This window comes from Copidosoma floridanum, unplaced genomic scaffold (assembly GCF_036245765.1).
Source record: "Copidosoma floridanum isolate Cflo_tuat_1 unplaced genomic scaffold, Cflo_Japanese_pri ptg000019l, whole genome shotgun sequence".
Taxonomy (NCBI): Eukaryota; Metazoa; Arthropoda; class Insecta; order Hymenoptera; family Encyrtidae; genus Copidosoma; species Copidosoma floridanum.
In genome coordinates this window covers 5,160,943-5,180,088 of record NW_028321896.1, presented here as the reverse complement: position 1 = coordinate 5,180,088, position 19,146 = coordinate 5,160,943, and the positions used below count along the sequence as shown (strand labels likewise).

General features: G+C 40.4%; 1 protein-coding gene across 1 annotated transcript in view; it reads left to right on the top strand.

The window, feature by feature from the left end:
* Window positions 1-19,146, top strand: part of nAChRa7 (nicotinic acetylcholine receptor alpha7 subunit) — a 76,830-nt gene that overhangs the window by 12,614 nt on the left and 45,070 nt on the right. The window contains exon 2 of the mRNA XM_014348000.2: window positions 2,933-3,075. Within this exon, the coding sequence (XP_014203486.2) occupies window positions 2,933-3,075 (143 nt within the window). The remainder of the gene's footprint in view (window positions 1-2,932; window positions 3,076-19,146) is intronic.

Here is a 19,146-nt window from a genome sequence, read left to right as displayed (position 1 = left end):
GGACTTTTCTCTCTACAGGTACAGGTGCTCCCGCCCTAGTTTGATCCAAAGTATGATCGCTCTTTCCTAGGTTTATAAATACAATGTACAGGTATACGCGCGCAGGGGATGATACTTGAACGCGCTAATTATCGGGACGAATAATGACAACATTGATGCAGAGAAAAACGGGGGGGGGGAATAAATAAGAGCGAAGAAGCACTGCAGTAATTGCGTAATTAATTGAAATGGCGCTTTTGTCGTGACGCCTCATTTGCGGATCTAGGGGTAGGGGGTAGCCGCTACGTAGGCAGTTGGGTGGATTATCGGTTTTAATTATTTTAATAATTTCTTTCATCTTCGCTTGGGCGTATACCTTGGAGAGTTCGACGAGGAGGTTTAATTAAAAATCAATTTCGCGACAAAGTCGGTCACGAGGAGGATTTTTTTTTTTGCTCGTGTGGTGTTTCGATAAACGAGGTTTTACTCTTGCTTTTGTTTGTCATGTAATTACTTGTGCTTATGCGTTTGCCAGCGAAAGTCGGAACCATCCGATTTATCATATTAATTGAGAATTCGTTACAATTACTTTTGGGTATTGCGGTATTGTTGGCATTTTTTTGCCCTCGGGAACGAGTTGCCCTTTTTTTTTTTTTTTTATTTTTTAAACGCAGTGAGATCTTTGTATTTTTTATGCCAAGTATAAAAAGGCGTTTTTTTCCCTTTCATTGGAAAAAGACAGTTTAAAAAAATTCTCGCAGCCCTCTTTGTCTCCAACTATGAATAAAAGAGGTCAAATTTTTTTTTTTTTCCTGCGTGGATTTATTATTTGTCGTTTCGAAAGTATTGTATTGAGCGTCACTCCAAGAGTTGTACGTATAAAAACATACTCTCATAATCCTTAAGGTGGTCTTAATCGCAAGTATTGACGTAGCTGAGGAAAAAAAAAAAAAAAAAAAATACCTTGATCCAGAAATAAACGTAAGGCGCACCGTATGCGCCGGACGTATAAACCTACCTGTAAAAAAAGGGGTGGGGGATTGACGAGAAAGTGGAAAGTCGTAGGTACAGGCGAAAGAAAAACGGCAAGCCGTCATTTACCAATGGCCGGCGAGCTCGTGCCAAAACTAAGAGTAATCCTCGTGGGTCCGGGGGGGAAGAGCCACGGGAGTACGGCTCTTAATTACTTCCGGGGGCGAAGGGGGGCTGGGGTGGGTAGCTTGACTCGCGCGAGGAGGGGCGGGAGTGGCCAGTAAAGCCGGCGCGGCCGGAAATTGCCGGGTCCGAGTGTCCGGCTGAGGAGGCACTGTGTATATACATGCATAGTCCGGCACGCGAGCCGAACCGCCGGGCAATCGTATAGCCCCTTCCAGACTGTGGGAATGCATTAAGTGAACGGGCGCGTGACCTTTTTTTTTTTTTTTCTCACGAACACGCTCGATTCAGCAGTTTTTAAATTCCAGGACTCGCGGACGACTGCGTGGGGTGGGACGTGAAATCGATGGGTATTCCGTTCGGCAAAGTTGTCCACCGCAATAGCCACTGTACATGTACTTGTCTCCACGTGGATGATAAATTTAATAGTTTCCGTGCTTACAACAGTGGGTCAATGGGATTTTTCGATACTCCGGAATCACTTGAGACTGGTGTATTTATCGCACATGAATCCGGAAGTGTAAGTAGCGAGAGCGGATTTGCATTCACGATGACAGTGCCATTATTTAACAAAGTGTACATTTGCGCGAAACAATGTTGGTTGGAAATGTCATACGCAAATAGTACCTACAACTGAAAAAAAGCTCCAAAAGCTTGAAAACGGGTTACCGTTTCCGCGAGTGAAAAGGTATACATTTTGCAATCTCAGTAGGAGAAAGTGTGAGACAAAAACGTCACACCGATACTTCAATTTAAATGCATATACACGCACATATATATGAAAGAAAACAAAAAAACTTGGCTCCTCCGCATGCTGTAAACATACATGTGACAGGTAGCGATAGTCACCGGGACATTAGAATTATCTCGAAACCCGCGTGAAAATTGATCCCATCTCTAAATGGCACACATCGTTTTGTGGTCTTTGTGCGAGCTCGTATTTTTCCAACTCGGTTCGCTTGGAATCCACAATCATGTGTTTTTCCTCGATGAAAGGACGCGCTCGCATTACTTGCTTCTCGTGCCCCATAAATTTTCGTGCTATCGCTATTATAAGAAAAAAAAAAAAAAAAAAAAAGAGCAAAAGCCAAAACGTTTTCTTAAAGTTACTTACTCCCCTTCCGCTCTCGGGAGACAGAAATAGCGCTACAACAATTATTTCGACAGGGAAAAGTGAAGAAGAGAGTGAAGGCACTGCACGGCTTGGGCGGGTAAAAAGCGAGCAAAGTTTTCGAAGCCATGACAATAAGAGTCGTTTAGAGTCCATTAAAAGCCGAGCGAGCCTCGAGAGGACGAGGAAAAAAAAAAAATAATAAATAACAGACACAACACACGCTACTCGAGATAAGAGTTGCGGACGTTTGCAACCAAGTTTACGTACATTGTAGCTCTTGCGCGCGCATATACGTACGCATTCTCGAATGAGCACGGCAACGAGGACAACTCTCTCTCCCTCGTTATTTACCATCTTTTTTTTATTTTGTAGTGCTTTTTTTTTCTTTTTTTTTTCACCAAACTCGACGTACAAGTGAAGAAAAGAAGAGGGTTAATGCGACAACGCCATCACTACCACGTTTTGTACATGGTTTCTGTACTCCATTTTTTTTAAAAAAAGGGTTTTGATTATTGCATCATTGTTATTTTTTTATTATTTTTTTTTTTTAATCAACAAAAACGACGGTACACGTATAAGTAAACAAAAAAACCTCACATAAAAAAAAAAAAAAAAAAAAAAAATGCAGAAAAAAATATCCAAAACATTGTCGAGAAGAATACATGTATGAATATTCGGTATCAGGACTGGTAAGTGGCGGTCCTCACGAGAAGAGACTGCTAAACGACCTGCTGGATTCGTACAACGTGCTGGAGCGCCCGGTCCAAAACGAGTCCGAGTCCCTGCGGCTGAGCTTCGGCCTTACGCTTATGCAAATTATTGACGTTGTAAGTTTTACTGAAATTTAAAAAAAACCAAAACAAAAAACAAAAGAAAAAAACAACACGTTCTAACAATTAGTCAAAAAAAAAAAACAACCAAAACTTGAAATTTTGATCATGTTGAAGTTGAACATTTTTTTTTATTCCCCTGTGCAATCCCATATACAAAACATTATATACATACAAAGTTTGAAAAAAAAAAAAAAAAAAAAACAATCACACAACAATAGCAATGCTCATATTGATGACACACAAACACACCTTTACACGCACACGTACTCATCAACACAAGCGACACACGAGCATACACACGTACATTCGACATTGACTTTTTTATTTGCGTGTTTTCCTCTCCGCTGTTTTTCTTTATGTCTCTCTCTCTCTCTCTCTCTCTCTATCTATGTGTCTGTTTTCAGTTTTTTCCCTTCTTGTTTTACACTTTTGTTTGTTTTTTGTATTTTTTTGTTCTCTCTTTTGTTTTCATTTTTTTTTCTTCCTGTTCTTTCCTACATGCCCTCCTTGAAAAACCACTCCTGTGCTCAGCAGCACCATTCACGATTACTCCGATGCACTAAGAAAAGAGTTTGCTTCTACTTAGCGAAGAAAAAGTGCATTTTCTTAAAACCCTGCGAAAACGTTTATCGCAGGCTGAGATTACTTTCGTGACTCTAGTAAAATATTGTTTCACTGTATTAAAAAAAAAAAAAAAAAAAAAAACTTTCATCGCAAATTTTTTTTTCTCTTTTTCATATAGCTTCTGCGGATGTTTTCAAAAGTTTGTGACTCCAATAAAGCTGGATGGTAATTTTACCGGGCACTCCTTACTTTTTACGTGCATACCTAATTGTCTTTATGACAAGTCATTATCCATTCATGAATTTCAGTGGGTTATAGAAAAAAAAAATTTCATTTCAATTGCAAAATCAAAAGTTCATTGTTGACGAAAATTTTATAAATTTGCTTTATGGCTTTGTACATTGAAAATAAACGAATTTATTTGGATAAAGTTCAGTGGAAGAAAAATATAAATAAATTCAAAAAATAAAAAATTAACAATTAAAATACGCTCTATTATATTATGAGACATGAATATGGAAAAAAATTGTGTTGTACTAATGAATAAAAATTTTAACTTTGCTAGCTGATAAGTGGCTCGATTCAATATTAAAAAAAAAAAATTGCGTCAGCCTCAGAGGGCAAACTCTTTTCTCGCTTCGTCTTTCGCTCTACACAGAGAACAATTTAGTTGGCTCAACTAAGCTTTTTCACACAGGTGGTCTTTATTTGCGATTTTGTTTGGAAAACTAAAACATGATGAAAACGAAAAAGTTCATCCAACTAAAAGAAATTTCTCTGGCTCTTACTTACTTACTATACTGTAAAATTAACTTACCAACTATTACTGCTATACTGTTCTATTCAACTCTGCTGAAAAATCGAACGATCTATCTTGTTTCCTCACTTGGCTAATTTTTTTTTTTGTTTTCTCACCAGCTTGCACGTCACTTAACAATAGCCTCTCGTCATCAAAACACAATTCATTCGTCACTTTTTCCACGTCTCACCAAAACTCTGGCCTGAGCAAGTTTTCAATACTCTTTACCCATCTATCTCCACCCTGACTCATTTTTGCCTCGTTAGTTTTGAGCTTTCATCAATTTTCACTCCGTCACAATCACTCGTCCACGCACCGGCTATTCCCTCGCTCGTAGCAGCTAGTCGCAATTTTTTCATTCTATGATTTTTCATTTCTCACTGTGCTTGCCATCTCTCTTTCTTTCTCTCTTTCTCACTGGCTTCTCTTCTTCTTCTTCTTCTTTTACTACTAGCTACTTCAATTTAATAAATTTTAATTATACTTTTCAGTCTATTACGAAAACGCACCTCTGCCACGCCTTGATTGATTAACTCTAGTAACTCCCTCCACACTTTTGTTCTTTTACTATTATTATTACTTTTTTTAATTTCTCTGTTTATAAAATCGACTTTCCTATTGACACACAAATTGTAAATATATTCTGGATTGCCAGTTATTTACATCAAGTATCACGATACCCTGTCACGAGTACAAATTTTTTTTCCACCCCCGATAATCGGTTGTTTTTTTCTCTGTTCAAGTAGATGTACTGATTTTGCATATGAACCTTTTTTTTTCACTCCAAGTAATAATAAATTTATTCCGTAATAATTTTTTTTCCTTTTTTTGCTTCTAATACCAAAGAGCCACGAGATCAGAGATTTGCAACGCCCTCAATTCGTGCACCACTGAATTCTCCATCTGTTTTTGTATACACAAACGGCTTGCCATAAATATTTATCCACGAGCGCGCGCGTCTCGAAAAGTCAGCGCGAGATTTTGTCTCCCGCTTCTCGCTCGTCTGACGAAAAACAAACACGTGCACGAGAAAACTTCCAGTGCCGATCGCGCAAACGTTTCGCGCCTCGTAAACATGCATAATTTACAATCGGGCCCGTTCAATGCGCACACAATGCATGTGTACAAGCCGAGTCGACTGCGGGTATGTTAACGAGCGAGAAATAATTCGTGGGCAAACTAAAACTTTGGGGGCGAAAGGTCTGGTCTCGAGGCCCCGCTTGTCTTTTTTCTCTGTAATTCTTTGCACACACTCACATTGTTTTTTACTGCACTTTTGTATTTCGTTTGAAAAAGTCTCTGGAGCTATATACATGGTTATTTTCATCGATTACGTTTGCACTATGTCGTATGAGTATACATAACATATATGTATACAGTTTAGATTTACCCCTACCAATTTTTTCACAACTGATGTATGTCTAGTAAATGTTTTTTCTTTCTAATTTGTTAATGTTTATTGCGTCTCGTTCTTACTGTGTGTCTTGGTATTCGTATGGATTATAGACATATACGTAGCAACTCTTCATTGTAAGTCTTTTTTTTCTAAGATATCATACAAACATTACTCTGTGCTACTTAGTATAAATTTCCTGTACGAAGATCGAGACGTAGAGTTTGTTGTAATGTAAGCCAATCTTAGTACGTATATAAAACACACGATACAATCATTGAACAATGTAAATGAAAAAAAAATTACGCTAAATACCGTGGACGAGTATACCAAGATTTTTATCTCTCTCATCTTAGCTGATAATGAAAATACCGACGATAAAGAAAAGAACAGTGTAAACGTGTTCAATGTACGGCCACAGGAGCAGCTTGAAAGATAATAACCACACCTCCCGGCTAAAGTATCCAATTCCATACCCCCCTGGAGAGTCTAGATTTTTCCCCCCCTGAAAGCCAATAGCCGTAAATATTGACTTTTTCAATCCTCTCTTTCCCTACCCACACTCTATCCGATCGACTCATATTTTACAGTTAATAGTTTACCGCGCAAAAATTAAATGATTTTTATGGTATTTCTGAAGTTTGTTGCAATTTGTTTGGCGACCAAACGACGAAATCCATTATTGAGTGGAAGATCACGAATTTAAAAATATCATCGTTCGATTAAAAGTTTAAATTGATCAATCTAGTAACATTAATTTAATATTGTGCAATTTTTTCCCTTGGATTTGCATTGCGTGATAAATTGAGCAAAGTTTTTTCGTCGAATAAGAACGAAAGTTTTGTACCTATATTGCTCAATCTGTCAAACTAATTATATTTTTACCGTTATAAATTCATCTGTGAATTATCGTGTGGAATTTATTTATGAAAAACATGTTTTACAAATCGTCTAAACCAAACAGTCCAACATTTGTTACATATTAGCATAGTCTAGTGTATGGATACGTACCTTTATACGCTTCAGTAGTCACAGTCCGTATTACGTCAGACGTAGCTCGTAGCCCACACGAATAAACCTACCCAACATCAAATGACATTATTTTGCGTACTTACAGACTCTTCTATGGTAGCTACACTATCTCCTTAGTAACTTGCTGTGTAAGTTTCTAATAAGTTGTAGTTTCTAATAGTTGTAGTAAGTGTAAATTTTTAATAAGTTTACTTGTTTGCAAATTAAAAGTAGACATTCCATCTTTTTCTGTACTGCTTGCTCTACTACAGTACACTTCCTATTTGTCTGCCTTGGCGCTTCACGTATACATTTAAAATGTTTGCCAAGTAACGTGGACTTTGTAAAACTCGCTCTGCCCAAACTCCGAAAAGCACTTGAAGAATTGAGTGCCATCGAAAGGACAGCGGATGGAAAAAAAATGTTTTTCTGAAATTTTCCCGATCGTCAAACTTTGGAAAACTTGATGGATAAACTGAAAACAACAGAGACAAGAATCAATAGTGAACTTGGAAAAAGTCCACCCAACGTGACGATAGACATGGTTATTGGCATCGCTGTAGTCGGAATTTGGCATCCTCTTTACCTCTTGGAGGACCAATTTCTTTGAAGGACTTGGCTTCTGCCAGAGTGGCTTCTTGATCCGATACCGTCTATCGATCATCTCGTGATACATTTTCTCTCTCTCTCTCTCTTTTTTTCTTCTTCTTCTTCTTTTAAATACCTCTGTCGAGGTAATTCCGGAACAACGCGCCATCGGACATTCTCTGGAGGAACTGCAAACTCGAGGATTTAAAAACGTATTTTCTACTAGACGTTTTTTATCTGTTTATCCGATAAACTTTAGAAACTTTGATAAATAGTTCGCCCCAGATGAAAAAAAAAAAAAAAAAAAAAAAAAAACAACATATTTCATAAAAGGCCGTGACTCTTATCGCTTCGGAGCTTAAGATAAAAAAAGGGTCTATATAGAGTAGGACTCCAAAGTTAACCCAGCTTGGGGGAAAACAAACACCCCTCGGATGAGCTACCGAGCTGGTAAAAAGCCTGTCGGAGGCAGCGGCGATAAATTCTCGTCGATACAAGTTGGCACAACAACAAGCCACGGGCACACAAAACTACGCCGGTATACGCAAGATCCCACCGTACCCAGGCGCGTATATCCTTCCCTTCCGATTTTTTCGTACCGCCGTAGGACGAGTCTCCGTAATCCAAGAAGCCCACGTCGGAGCAATCAACTCGCCCCGTACGGTTTACCTCCTCGCAGCCTTGCACTGCTTCGTTACGTGTCGCGCGTATATTATGTACATAGAACTTTTGGCGCGACCGCAATACGGCTGTCTTGGCGCATCCTCCCGAAATATTCAAGAGCCGAACCCTCACTCCACCTCGGGTCCCCTTATGAGTCGCGGGGTCCTTTGCCCCTCATCTTATTTTCTCTTTCTCTGCCCCTTTGAGACAAAATGCTCCTCCGAGCTTGCAAAGGAACGTTGATTTTTCCCTCTGCTCCTTCGCGTTGCTAGCTTTGTGCCGTTTCCTCGAAGAGCGCCACCGTCAAACACGTCCTGCAAACTTTTCCGAGTCAACCCTCGCGACAGATGCGCTCGTATTTTCTTCCTCCGCTTTCGGGGCAATTTTTCTCAAGTTCCGTGTACACGTGCTCGGCATTTTTCAAAAGAAGAACAAAAAACACATGCACACCCACTTTGTACCTTACCAGCGACAACAAAGATTCGGACGGATTCGCGGGGGAGAGGGACTTTTCGTTTGGAAATGCGCGTCGCTCGTCATCAGCGGAGGAGCCGTTGTTGAAAAACTATGTCACAGCGGGAACTTTGAATCGCAAAGGAGCCGATGGAACATACATCGCGGCTTTTTTAATTCCCACAACTTTTTCCCCCCCAATTTCGGAAAAGCCATTTGCTACCCCCCAGCCCCATATGATCGGAAGCTTCTTTGATACGTACTTTGGATTCGAAAGGAGGAGGCGGAGCCCGGGATCACTTTTAGCCGCACGAGAACGGAATTCGTACACGAGTGGAAGAGCAAAGCATCCCCGAGTTGGGGCTCTATTTACGAGACGAGTGGAGGGTACAATAATAGCAGAGACAAGGGGAGAGAGAAAAAGTTTCAAAGGGCGCACTTACCATTCAGCCGATCGATTTCGTGAAATTGTCTCGATGTGGAGAAGTAAGTGAATAACAACGACGGGGGCGTGCTCCTCATCGCTCGTGGAAGAATAAGGAAACGTCGAAACATCCGAGTCCTTTTTTTTTATTTGCTCCCCCGGAAACTTCTCTTCTCCGGACCTCCCGTGCTCGGACTCTCTCCACGTATTTACGAGCATAATGTGTATAGATATTTGCATCTCCTCTCGGACAATACCATTTCCCGAAAGGCACTGCTCGTGCACTCGTATCATGTTCCGAGGCCGTAACGAAGTTTTCCTCGTGCCACTGTGTGGGTGCGTGCACGCGTGTAACCTTATAACGTTATCTCCCCTGTTTTATTCAAGAGGCGAGCGGAAGGAATTCTTTTTTTTTTTTTTTTTTTTTTTTTTTCTCCAGTCGGACAATAAGTTACAACTCGCCGTGGGCAGCTAGTGGGGAGAAAGACTGCGAGGGAAAAAGAAAGGGGTTGGGCCGGGGATCGCGTTGCAAATTAGAAATTTACATGAACCCGATACACGAAACTTATGCTTCGCGTGCATATATACATACACACCACGCGAATTCAGATGGGGAAAGCTTCCACGTGTACAGCCGTGCCGTGGAAACTTGATAGGACAACAATTTTTACTCGTAGGAGGTTGTACCTGTACGTATACGTATATATTATTATGCTCCCCCTTGCTATTTCGGAAATGTTGGCACTGAATCGGCTGTTTCCATTCAATGGGAAACTGTTGGCCGACGCTTATTGTTTCGGAGGCCTCAAAATTTCCACGTAAGATTTCATAATTAATATTAGTTTGAGTTTCGGTGAGCTGCACCTTTGCCCCGTGAATTGTGATTCCGAGGGGCCGTGAACGGGATCGCTGTTAATTAAATCTAATTGTATGCCCCCTCGCGCAACAATGATCGGGATAACGAGTTTGTAAGCCTTTTGGTTTTGGGTTTGTTGGCGGTTCGATGGATTTTTGTATTTTTAATTGGTACACGACCGCGACAATTTTCGGGGCACGAGAGCATTGAAAAGATGCTCAAATGAATGTCAAACAGCGAATTTCATTGGACATTTTTTTTTTGAAACGGAAGTCATCCCATTGTTTCGAACGTATCCATAGGGATGAAGGTGAATTTTTGACAGAGTGCAGAATGAACACTTTTTTGAAAGGAAGCATGTAAATTTTACAGCTAATTAGGCTTTGAAGGACGATGATTAAAATCCAACAAAAGAGTTTTTGACTATCCACAGTTTCAGCTCGATTTTAACTTTAAATGTCGTTTGTTAATCGTTACACGGACTCCAAGCCATATGTATACACTTCATTGTCATTAGGTAAGAATCAAAATTTCGTACCTTTGATAAGACTTAGGACTTTTTAAATCATCTGAAAAAAATTATACGTAAAAAATGGGACACGATATTTATTATTCAAAGATAATTTCGCACGCGACGTTGAAAAAATGCAATCCACGACAGCGGCGTCCAATTCATTATCCGTGCCCCGTATATATACCTTCACCGCCACTGGAGACCGGAAAGGGTGTGCGTCTCGTCTGAAGATATACACGTATATATATATATACGTGAGGGCGCGCAATCTTACATATTTTGAAATATGGTTGGGCACGTAGACTCTCGGGCGAAGCATCTTTATGCATATGAATGTTTTATCTACGTATATGTACACTGTCGCGAGACGCTGGCGGAATTTTACATTAGAAAATACGAGATACTCGTAGATCTCCCTTTACAGAACTGGCAAACACAACACACACACACACACACACACACACACATATATATATATATATATATATATATATATACACCCATTCGGTTGGTAGGGAGTCCCTTTGACCGAGGAATTTCGACTCCGCCGAACGGAAGGGTTGTTGATGGGTGTGTGTGTGTGGGGGGGGGTGTTGAACAGCAAAGTTTGTAGACGATAACCACACGCGTATGCGCCATTCTACAGCTCCAACTTCTGTACTCCTAAACTTCGGTTCTCCCCATGGCCCCAACCAAAACTGCACACATAGCCACATTAACTTTCATTTTGGCTCGCTGTGCGCTCGTACAATGAGGATGAAAATAATTATTGTATTCGACGACGAGTTTTGCTGCACAGTGCGATATGTGAAAGTATGACACAATATACACCTAATATTAACTTTGTTGGAAAATGATTTTTTGTTTGTTTTTTTGTTTTTCCTTTCTTTCTTTCTTTCTTTCCTTATTTCAGCGTGTTTAAGCATTTTAGATGATGACGATGATGATGATGATCATGATTTTTTGGTAGCAAAAGATTCTGATGTTCATTTTTTGATGCTGTACATAATTATATTGCGTAATTATTATCCCCTTGTCACCAGCTGCACAAACAAGAATTTTTTACGTATTGTTGATTATAACATTATGACATGTGCTTTATCTATAGATATATCAGTTTCTTTTTTTTTTTTTTTTTTTTTTTTTTACGATCGCCAGAGAAATATAATATTTGTCGCCTGAATCGCAACAATGGTTGTGACAATGATGAGATGACTAAACGAAATCGATTCAATCGGACGTACAGCTGCTGATAAGCAGTAATCCGGAGTTCAGCCACTTTAATTTTTGCTTTTTACCACAGTAGTTACTGGTGTTGCAGCTGACAGTAACTCGTCCACTTTTTTTTCACAATTCACGAGGGTCCTCCATGAGCAAGGCATTCTTATTGGCTGTTTCCAAAATTTTGAGAATTAGGTACCCGTATCGGTTTATCCCTTTATTTCTGTACGTCCACTGTATGAAACAGCTAATAAAAATGGGCTCGATTGGACTTTGTTTTATTTTAAGGGGTAAAATGCGAAAATCAAAGTTATATCCGCAAACAATACGGTAATGGTGACACACAAATATTATTCTCGCGCTATCGATGAGTTGTAACACATATTATTTACGAATTTGTAAACGAAAAAAAAAAGGATGGTAAAAAAAAAATAGAAAAAAAATTATCAACAGTACCATCAATACACCAGAATATAAATAAAATATTTCCGATTTGTAAAATCAATTGGGCGTATGGTCGATGTCTATGACACTACAGCCGTTGTTCAAGTCTACGTTGAAAAAAAGAGAACGATAGGACAAGTGGAGGTATTTAAAAAATTGTAGATTGACAGGGTGTAGATTGTACTACATTAAGAGAACTCGTGACAAGTGACGATCAAGCTCTGCCAACGACAATTAAGCAATGACGGCATGAGCTAAATGACTTACGGGGATGATTTTTTAGTTGAAGAGGACGAAAATATGCAGGAATAATGAGAAAACAATCATGACGAAATTGTTTTGAAAAATAAAAAGGGAGAGTATGAGAAAAAAATACATAATTTAGGGAACAGCACTATACGGAGTAAAAAGCCCTTAAAAAAAATTGGTTGATATTGCCCCTTATAATGATTTTTCGCTGCATACAATATTTTTCGTACACGTTGTATATTTTTAATTTAATCGTCATTTATTTTTATTCAAGTAACGTTGGTATACTCCAAATTAGTTCGTCCAAAAAGCTCTTATTCGCACAGCAACTGGATAACTATATAATTTTGTAAATACTGTTGCAAATAAAACATTTGCTGTGCTGAGATGATTTTTTATTTTTATTTTTATTATTTAATCAACAAAATAAATAAGTAAAACAATACACGTATTTACGTATCATTTAAATTAATTCTAATTTTTTTTAATTAATCGTATTCAAACAAAACTTAACTACTTGAAAAAAATTTCTTCAATTTTTTAAAATAAATAAACAACCATAAAAATTATTTACTACATTCTAATAAATAACTATGCAGTTCAAGCAAATTTATGCAGTAGACTCAAATCAACAAGTCAGAGGGACAATATTATCAAATGTTCATTTTAACTAAAAAATTTTTTTTTATTTCCCTATATATTTTTCTCTCATACTAGTACACTACTATTCATATTATTGTGAATAAAGGTATCGCCACTTATTTAGCCACTGTTAAAACTGCTATAACTGGTATAAGCAAAATCAAAAAGCATTGTACGAGATAGTAGTATTTTGATTGTTTATTTCTGTCATGTTATGAAAATCAGGCAATCGTTTCCACATGGACAAATGATACTCTGAAAACCTTTAATATGAGGAAAACAACTAAAATAAACAGTTTAAATACTGATCCTATCTCCTGCAATACCTATGCTCGTCGATTTTGTTTAGATGCATTACAACAGTTTTAAAAGTGACTGTGAGTGGTGTCACTGATAATTTTATGACATGATGAATACCATACCACTACTATTACCATATATATTATGCTGTACTTGGTCCCGCGTATAACCATTACTCCTAAAACAATTGGATAAAACATTATGTTTAAACAATCCGCTATGCATGCGCTTGGTGTCAGTATCCATAAAGAGCCGCACTGGCCAAATCTTGACCACTTGTTTGTTTATAAAAAAATAAACGGTCACTTTATAGCTACATGTTGGTTCCTCATCGTATATTTTTGTGAAAAACGTGAAATTTGAAAAATCAATAAACGCAACGAACGTGCAGCTGAAAGTGAAATAAAAGCCGCGCGAACCCCTCGATTCGAAGCGTCACTGAATTGTGCGACCTTTTGATTCGTGAGGTATACGCGTCGAAGGGTGGATTGCGTCAGTGCGAGCTTTCAAGCTCAACAACAGAGTACGGGGAAAAAAGGGGGGAGAAAAAAAGATGGAAGAGAAAGAGAGTCGGGCTCAGTTTCGCTCGATCGCGAAAAAGCATCGCCGGATTAATCCAAGCTGTCTCCGCGTGTGTGGATCGGGAGAAAAGCGACGAGCAAGAAAATGCGCAAAAATGAACGTTACCTGGTTTTCTCCCCCTCTCTTTTCTCCATCCATCTGTTTTTTTTTCTTTCTTCAATTGTCTCTCTGGGTGTTTAATTTGCATGCCATGCGCTCGTCCACTTGTATGTGTGCTGTTTGCAATTGTTCCGATCGATAACGTCTAATCGTTTGTGGGTGTGTGGATGCACCATAAGTACTATTGTGTGTTTTCATTGTTTCACGTTTTTTTCATTCATATTTTTTTCAGTGTCAAAACAATCAAGAGAGAAATCGATTATTTTTAGGAATGGCAATGCTCACTTCGGCGATTTATCGGTATTCAATGAAGAATATTATAAATTATGTGATTACTTATCGACCATATTAATTTATGCATAAATGATAATTATAATTCAATGTTTTTTTTTTTCCAGGATGTTTTGTACAGACGAAATTTTTACATTGTAATGGGTATTATAGAATTAACAATTTTTTTAACTGTACATATATTTTTCAATACTTAACTGAATACGAATTCAAATACGCACACTTGCACGAATGGACATCACTGAATTTAGTAAATTACATTGAAAGAGATTTCATGGGTTATTCATTTTTTTTTTTTTTTTACATATATACGTATGACAGTGACACCAGGTAGGAAAACTACGATTTTTTGGCTCTGAGAGATCCATTCTTTCTGATAATATTTTTTACTTTACCCTTTGATCAACACGAAATATGTATCATAGGGTTTAATACATGAGATGATTTTTTCGAAAATTGTTTTTACATTTTTGCACGTTTTTTTCACACAAAATTTTTTCCATTCCGCACAAGGAACATTTTTAGCATTTTTTCTATATTCAGTACAATGATTCAGGTCATACATGAAGATAAAAAAATCTTGTACAGTATTTTTATACATTTTTACGTAGCTTATGGACAATGGATGATTAACCAAACGATCAACAAAAGTGCCTCGCCATAGGCGCCTCGCATCTCGTACGATGCTTGTAAATGTAAATATCAACAAAATAATGCCCCAGCAATGTATGCTCCATATTAAATAATACAAAAATTGGGAAAATTTAGAAAAAAAGGAGAAAAAAAGCCCCACTTTTTATTTTCTGACAAAAGGTCAGTAGTTCGAAGTTTTTTGTCACGAAAATACACCTATCCCCCTCGAATCGTCGTCGTCACCGTTTTTTATTTTTTTTTTTCCCATCCTTTTTTCCAGCCTCATTTCCATGAGAGGGAACAAGACTAGCGAAACACGCGACCTTTTCCCAAATAAAAAGAAGGAAAGCTGGCGCGTCCGTTTCCAAAAATTCACATGCTGGAGTGTCGAGCGTTGCCGTGATGAAAAAAAATATCCCTCTTTTCCCTTTTGCCTGAAAAAAAACAAAACAGTAAAATCAAAAAAAAAAAAAAAAAAAGATAAATGAAGAGAGAGAGAGAGAGAGAGAGAGAGAGAGCAGCGTGAGGGACGTGGTGAAAAAGGCTGTGGTGCAGCCGCGGAGAGGAAGAAAAGGGCTGGAAATAATGTGGCCTATGGAAACAAAGGCTGTGCGTCGTCGTTCATACACGTGCCGCACCGTACACTTTTTTCCCTTTTTTATTTATTTTGTTTGTTTTTTTTTTTTTCATGCTCCTCTTCCCATCTTGCGCCCTCCCGAGGCACACAAAGGGGCTCCTCCTTTTCTTCCTTCTTCTCCTTTCCTAAGCGTTTCCGCAGCAAAACTGTGTCCTCTGTAACTTTTGAACGGAGGACCACCACCACCAGCAACCCCTACTGTTTCTACCCCCCGGTATATAGCTTAATGCAGGGGTTACAGTAATGGCTCGCCCCTCGCGAAATCTTCCCTCGCTCCTCCTGCGGTACGAGCACACTTTGCGGGATCGTGCACTTCGTCCCAACTGTTGGGGCAGGAGGAGGGGGTGACTCGTCCTTTCTGCGGTTGCTCTTTACCGTTTCAAATTACAGTTTTACACTTGCTCTCCATCCCCTTCCCTCCATCCCCCCTGTTCTGTTCAGTTTGTGTACCCCTTTGCTTCTTCCCTCCCCCCCCCACATTGACGTTACTCCGAAGAAATTATATAACTTTATACAAATTACACTCTTTGGAGTATACGTCCGTGCGAGTTAACAAACGGAAAAAAAATTGCGGGCGATTAACTCAATTAAAAGTAAAAACACGTGATACCCGTTTAACGAACACAAAACTCACTCGAAGCGCAGCGCATACGTATAATTTGAGTCCCTTGTGTATATGTACATGCGGGAGCGTCAAAGACCACATTTGTTCTCGAGCTTCGTTAAAATCTTCCATACATACGGCGACACGAGAGCACGGTTACTTGGCGAAGTAAGAGAGTATTGTATCCTTCCGTGGAAGTGGTCTTCCTCTGTTTATTTTTGTTTTTCCACAAAAGTCAAGGCCTCGCGCGACGACGAACTTGACGGTAACTAGAGGGATAACACGGAAGGGGGTGCGTGTTTAAGTGGCCGTTTTCACGAGAGCCTCGCGGCACGGTAAACAGGCCACGCGGTGCTTATGCAGGTCTCCGTGTCATTAAAACCCAAGTCACGGCCTTCGAGCCGAGTTAGCCCTTTAATCCTGCCTACACGCCCTCACCGAGCGGGTCCACGCGCGACTATTACGGCCAATCTGGGATAATATCCTTGCCCCGACCCAAAGACACTTATATCATACAATGCATGGCAACGTTACAAATTGAATGTGGATCTAAGGATTATTACTATTCCAACTGTATTTATCTGTTTGTTTCCGATGTGATAAATGTGCGAAAAAAAAAAACGCGCATTCGAGACTTGTCGCACCACGAAAGCCCGTGTATAAAGTTTCCAAATTGAATATCACGCGCGTGCACCCTCGAATACCCCACCGGTGATCCAAATAAGAGCAACGCAATTCGTTTACCCACTGTACGCTTACTGTCACTCTCGCCAACATACGGATACATGGTAGCAATTTCATCCCCTTCCTTGTCGCGGGACGTAACGATTCGTACCCTTTGCCCCTGGATCCAGACCTTTCGCAGAAGTTTCAAATGTATAGAGGAAGGGAAGTGAGTTGTCGAGGGCTCAAAACAAATCCAACGTAATCGCTCCGGAGTCGAGATTAAGCGCTTGCGATCAAGCTTTTCCTCCGGTACGGTGTACACATGTGGGGGGGGGGGAGGTGCCTCCCTCCTTTCTTCAGTAGATGACCAAGAAACAGACGAACGAGACTCGCATAACAATACACCAACGCGTCTCTATTTGTGTGTACGTGGGGGAGAAAGGGAACTGCGAGACTGATGGTAAGCGGGATTAGCCCCGAGGATTATGTAGGTATGGAGGGGCCGGGGCTGTCCGCGATGCACGGAAGAGATACACTCCCACGGGACGTTGATTTAGGGACTATAGAGTATGCGTTCAACAACAAGGTATAGGGGTGCACCGACGTTACGGGTGGATGGTGAAAAAAAAAAAAGAGAAAAAACGCGAGAGATGCTGCTATACGGATATGTAATGATGATGGACATCATATGTATATATACATGGCCTCGGCAATTATGCGCACGTACACGCGGGTAAATATACACACTTACACGGATATATATATATACACTTACCCGTAGATAGGAGGGGGTGGGGGTGGGCTCGTAAATCGTCGATGAATAATACAAAAGCGAGAGCGCGGGTATAAACACTGGAGCGCATAGACGGCGCGGAGTGAATATTTACGCGAATCTGCATAATGGAAGAGGGAGTTTTATAGCGCGTTGTACAATCGACATAATATATACTTACACGGATGTGTATACGTGGGCTCGGGTGGTAAGTGATTACGTGAAACTGTAGTTGTTCTCGGTCCAAGTAAGCCGGGCATTCCCCGGGTATCGCGTGAGATTTCGGGTGGATTTTGATGCGGGCACCTACCGGCTACACGGGGCGGGGGTTATTGGGTTATTGGGGGTTGAAACGTGTTTAATCGAACGGGCTTCGGGATTACCCGTAGTCGCGGTCACTCGTACAGAGGGAGAATCACAGTGCCGGCCGGTGGCTCGGGAGACGCGTGTGTACGCGCGGTGATGGAAGATCAGTCTGGCACACGCCACAGCTGTATATATATAGGTGTATAAATGATTGGAAGAAAATGGCAAAAGCCAGAGTTAATGGGCAAACGGGGAGCCGAGGGTATAGTTGAAAGGGGCTTTGTGGGATCAGTGCGCTCGCACGAGTGGAAAAAGGAACGAGGAGAGTCAGTTTCGCGGGCTATTTTCCTCGTTAGGACGAAAAATACGGTTTCCCCCTTGCACTTGTATACACATACATGCGTATGTGTGGGGTATTTATGCGGTGGCCGCGCTTCAACTATCGGCTGCTGTGCTCGCATTCTTCCCCTTATTTCCTCACTCGCAAAGAATATCTGCCTTCGGCCTCCCTCTTTCGGCCCTTATCATCGGCAGATGACGCAAAGAGGAGAAGGCGGCATAATCCAGCAGCGTTCGAGGGATCGGACGGGAATCTAATTATTCGCCTGTTCGGGAGATTAATGCGCGAGCGGGATTTCACCAGGGCCCGGAAATTCGGATTTCATTAGCGCGATTTCGGAATGCCTCGGCTGGAGCAGGATGCACGAGATTCTTCTTTTTTATTTTTTCTCCTTCTCTCTCTTTCAATACGTGCTCTTTAGTTGATTGTACGGATGTTTACGGTGCGCGAGGTAAACGGGAATGGGGGGAAAACAAAAAAATTGGTTCTCCTGACTTTACTGGCCGAAGAGAGTTATGATCTGGACAATGAAAACTGCTCGACAAACCAATGCATTGCAGCCAAAGTAAAAAGTGAGAAGTACTCATTGGATACAGGTACGCCTTAGGTTACAGATCATCGTGGAAAAAACAAAGTGGTCAAGCTTGAAATTTCATGCCGATGCGATACACAAGTTTTGATAAAAAGTATAACCGAGAGAGGAAGAAACGAAAACAAAGCGTGTCGAGAGAGCGTGCTCTGATTCGGTGGTTGGGGGAGGGTGCCGGCGAGCTTGGATTAAATCACAGAGACGAGGAGGAGTAAGTATGAAAAAAAAAAAAAAAAAAACCACGAGTAACACCACCAGCGGTAGCGGCACGTCACAGTGTGTAGAGCCACGCCGTAACGAGACCCCCCCCCTCCCCGAGGAGTAATTAAGAAGGCACGCGTTCCTCCCCCGCTGGCCACCCAGTCATCACAGCGAACATTCTTTGCTAGCCCACCCACTCCCCACATTGTACCGAATACACGTGT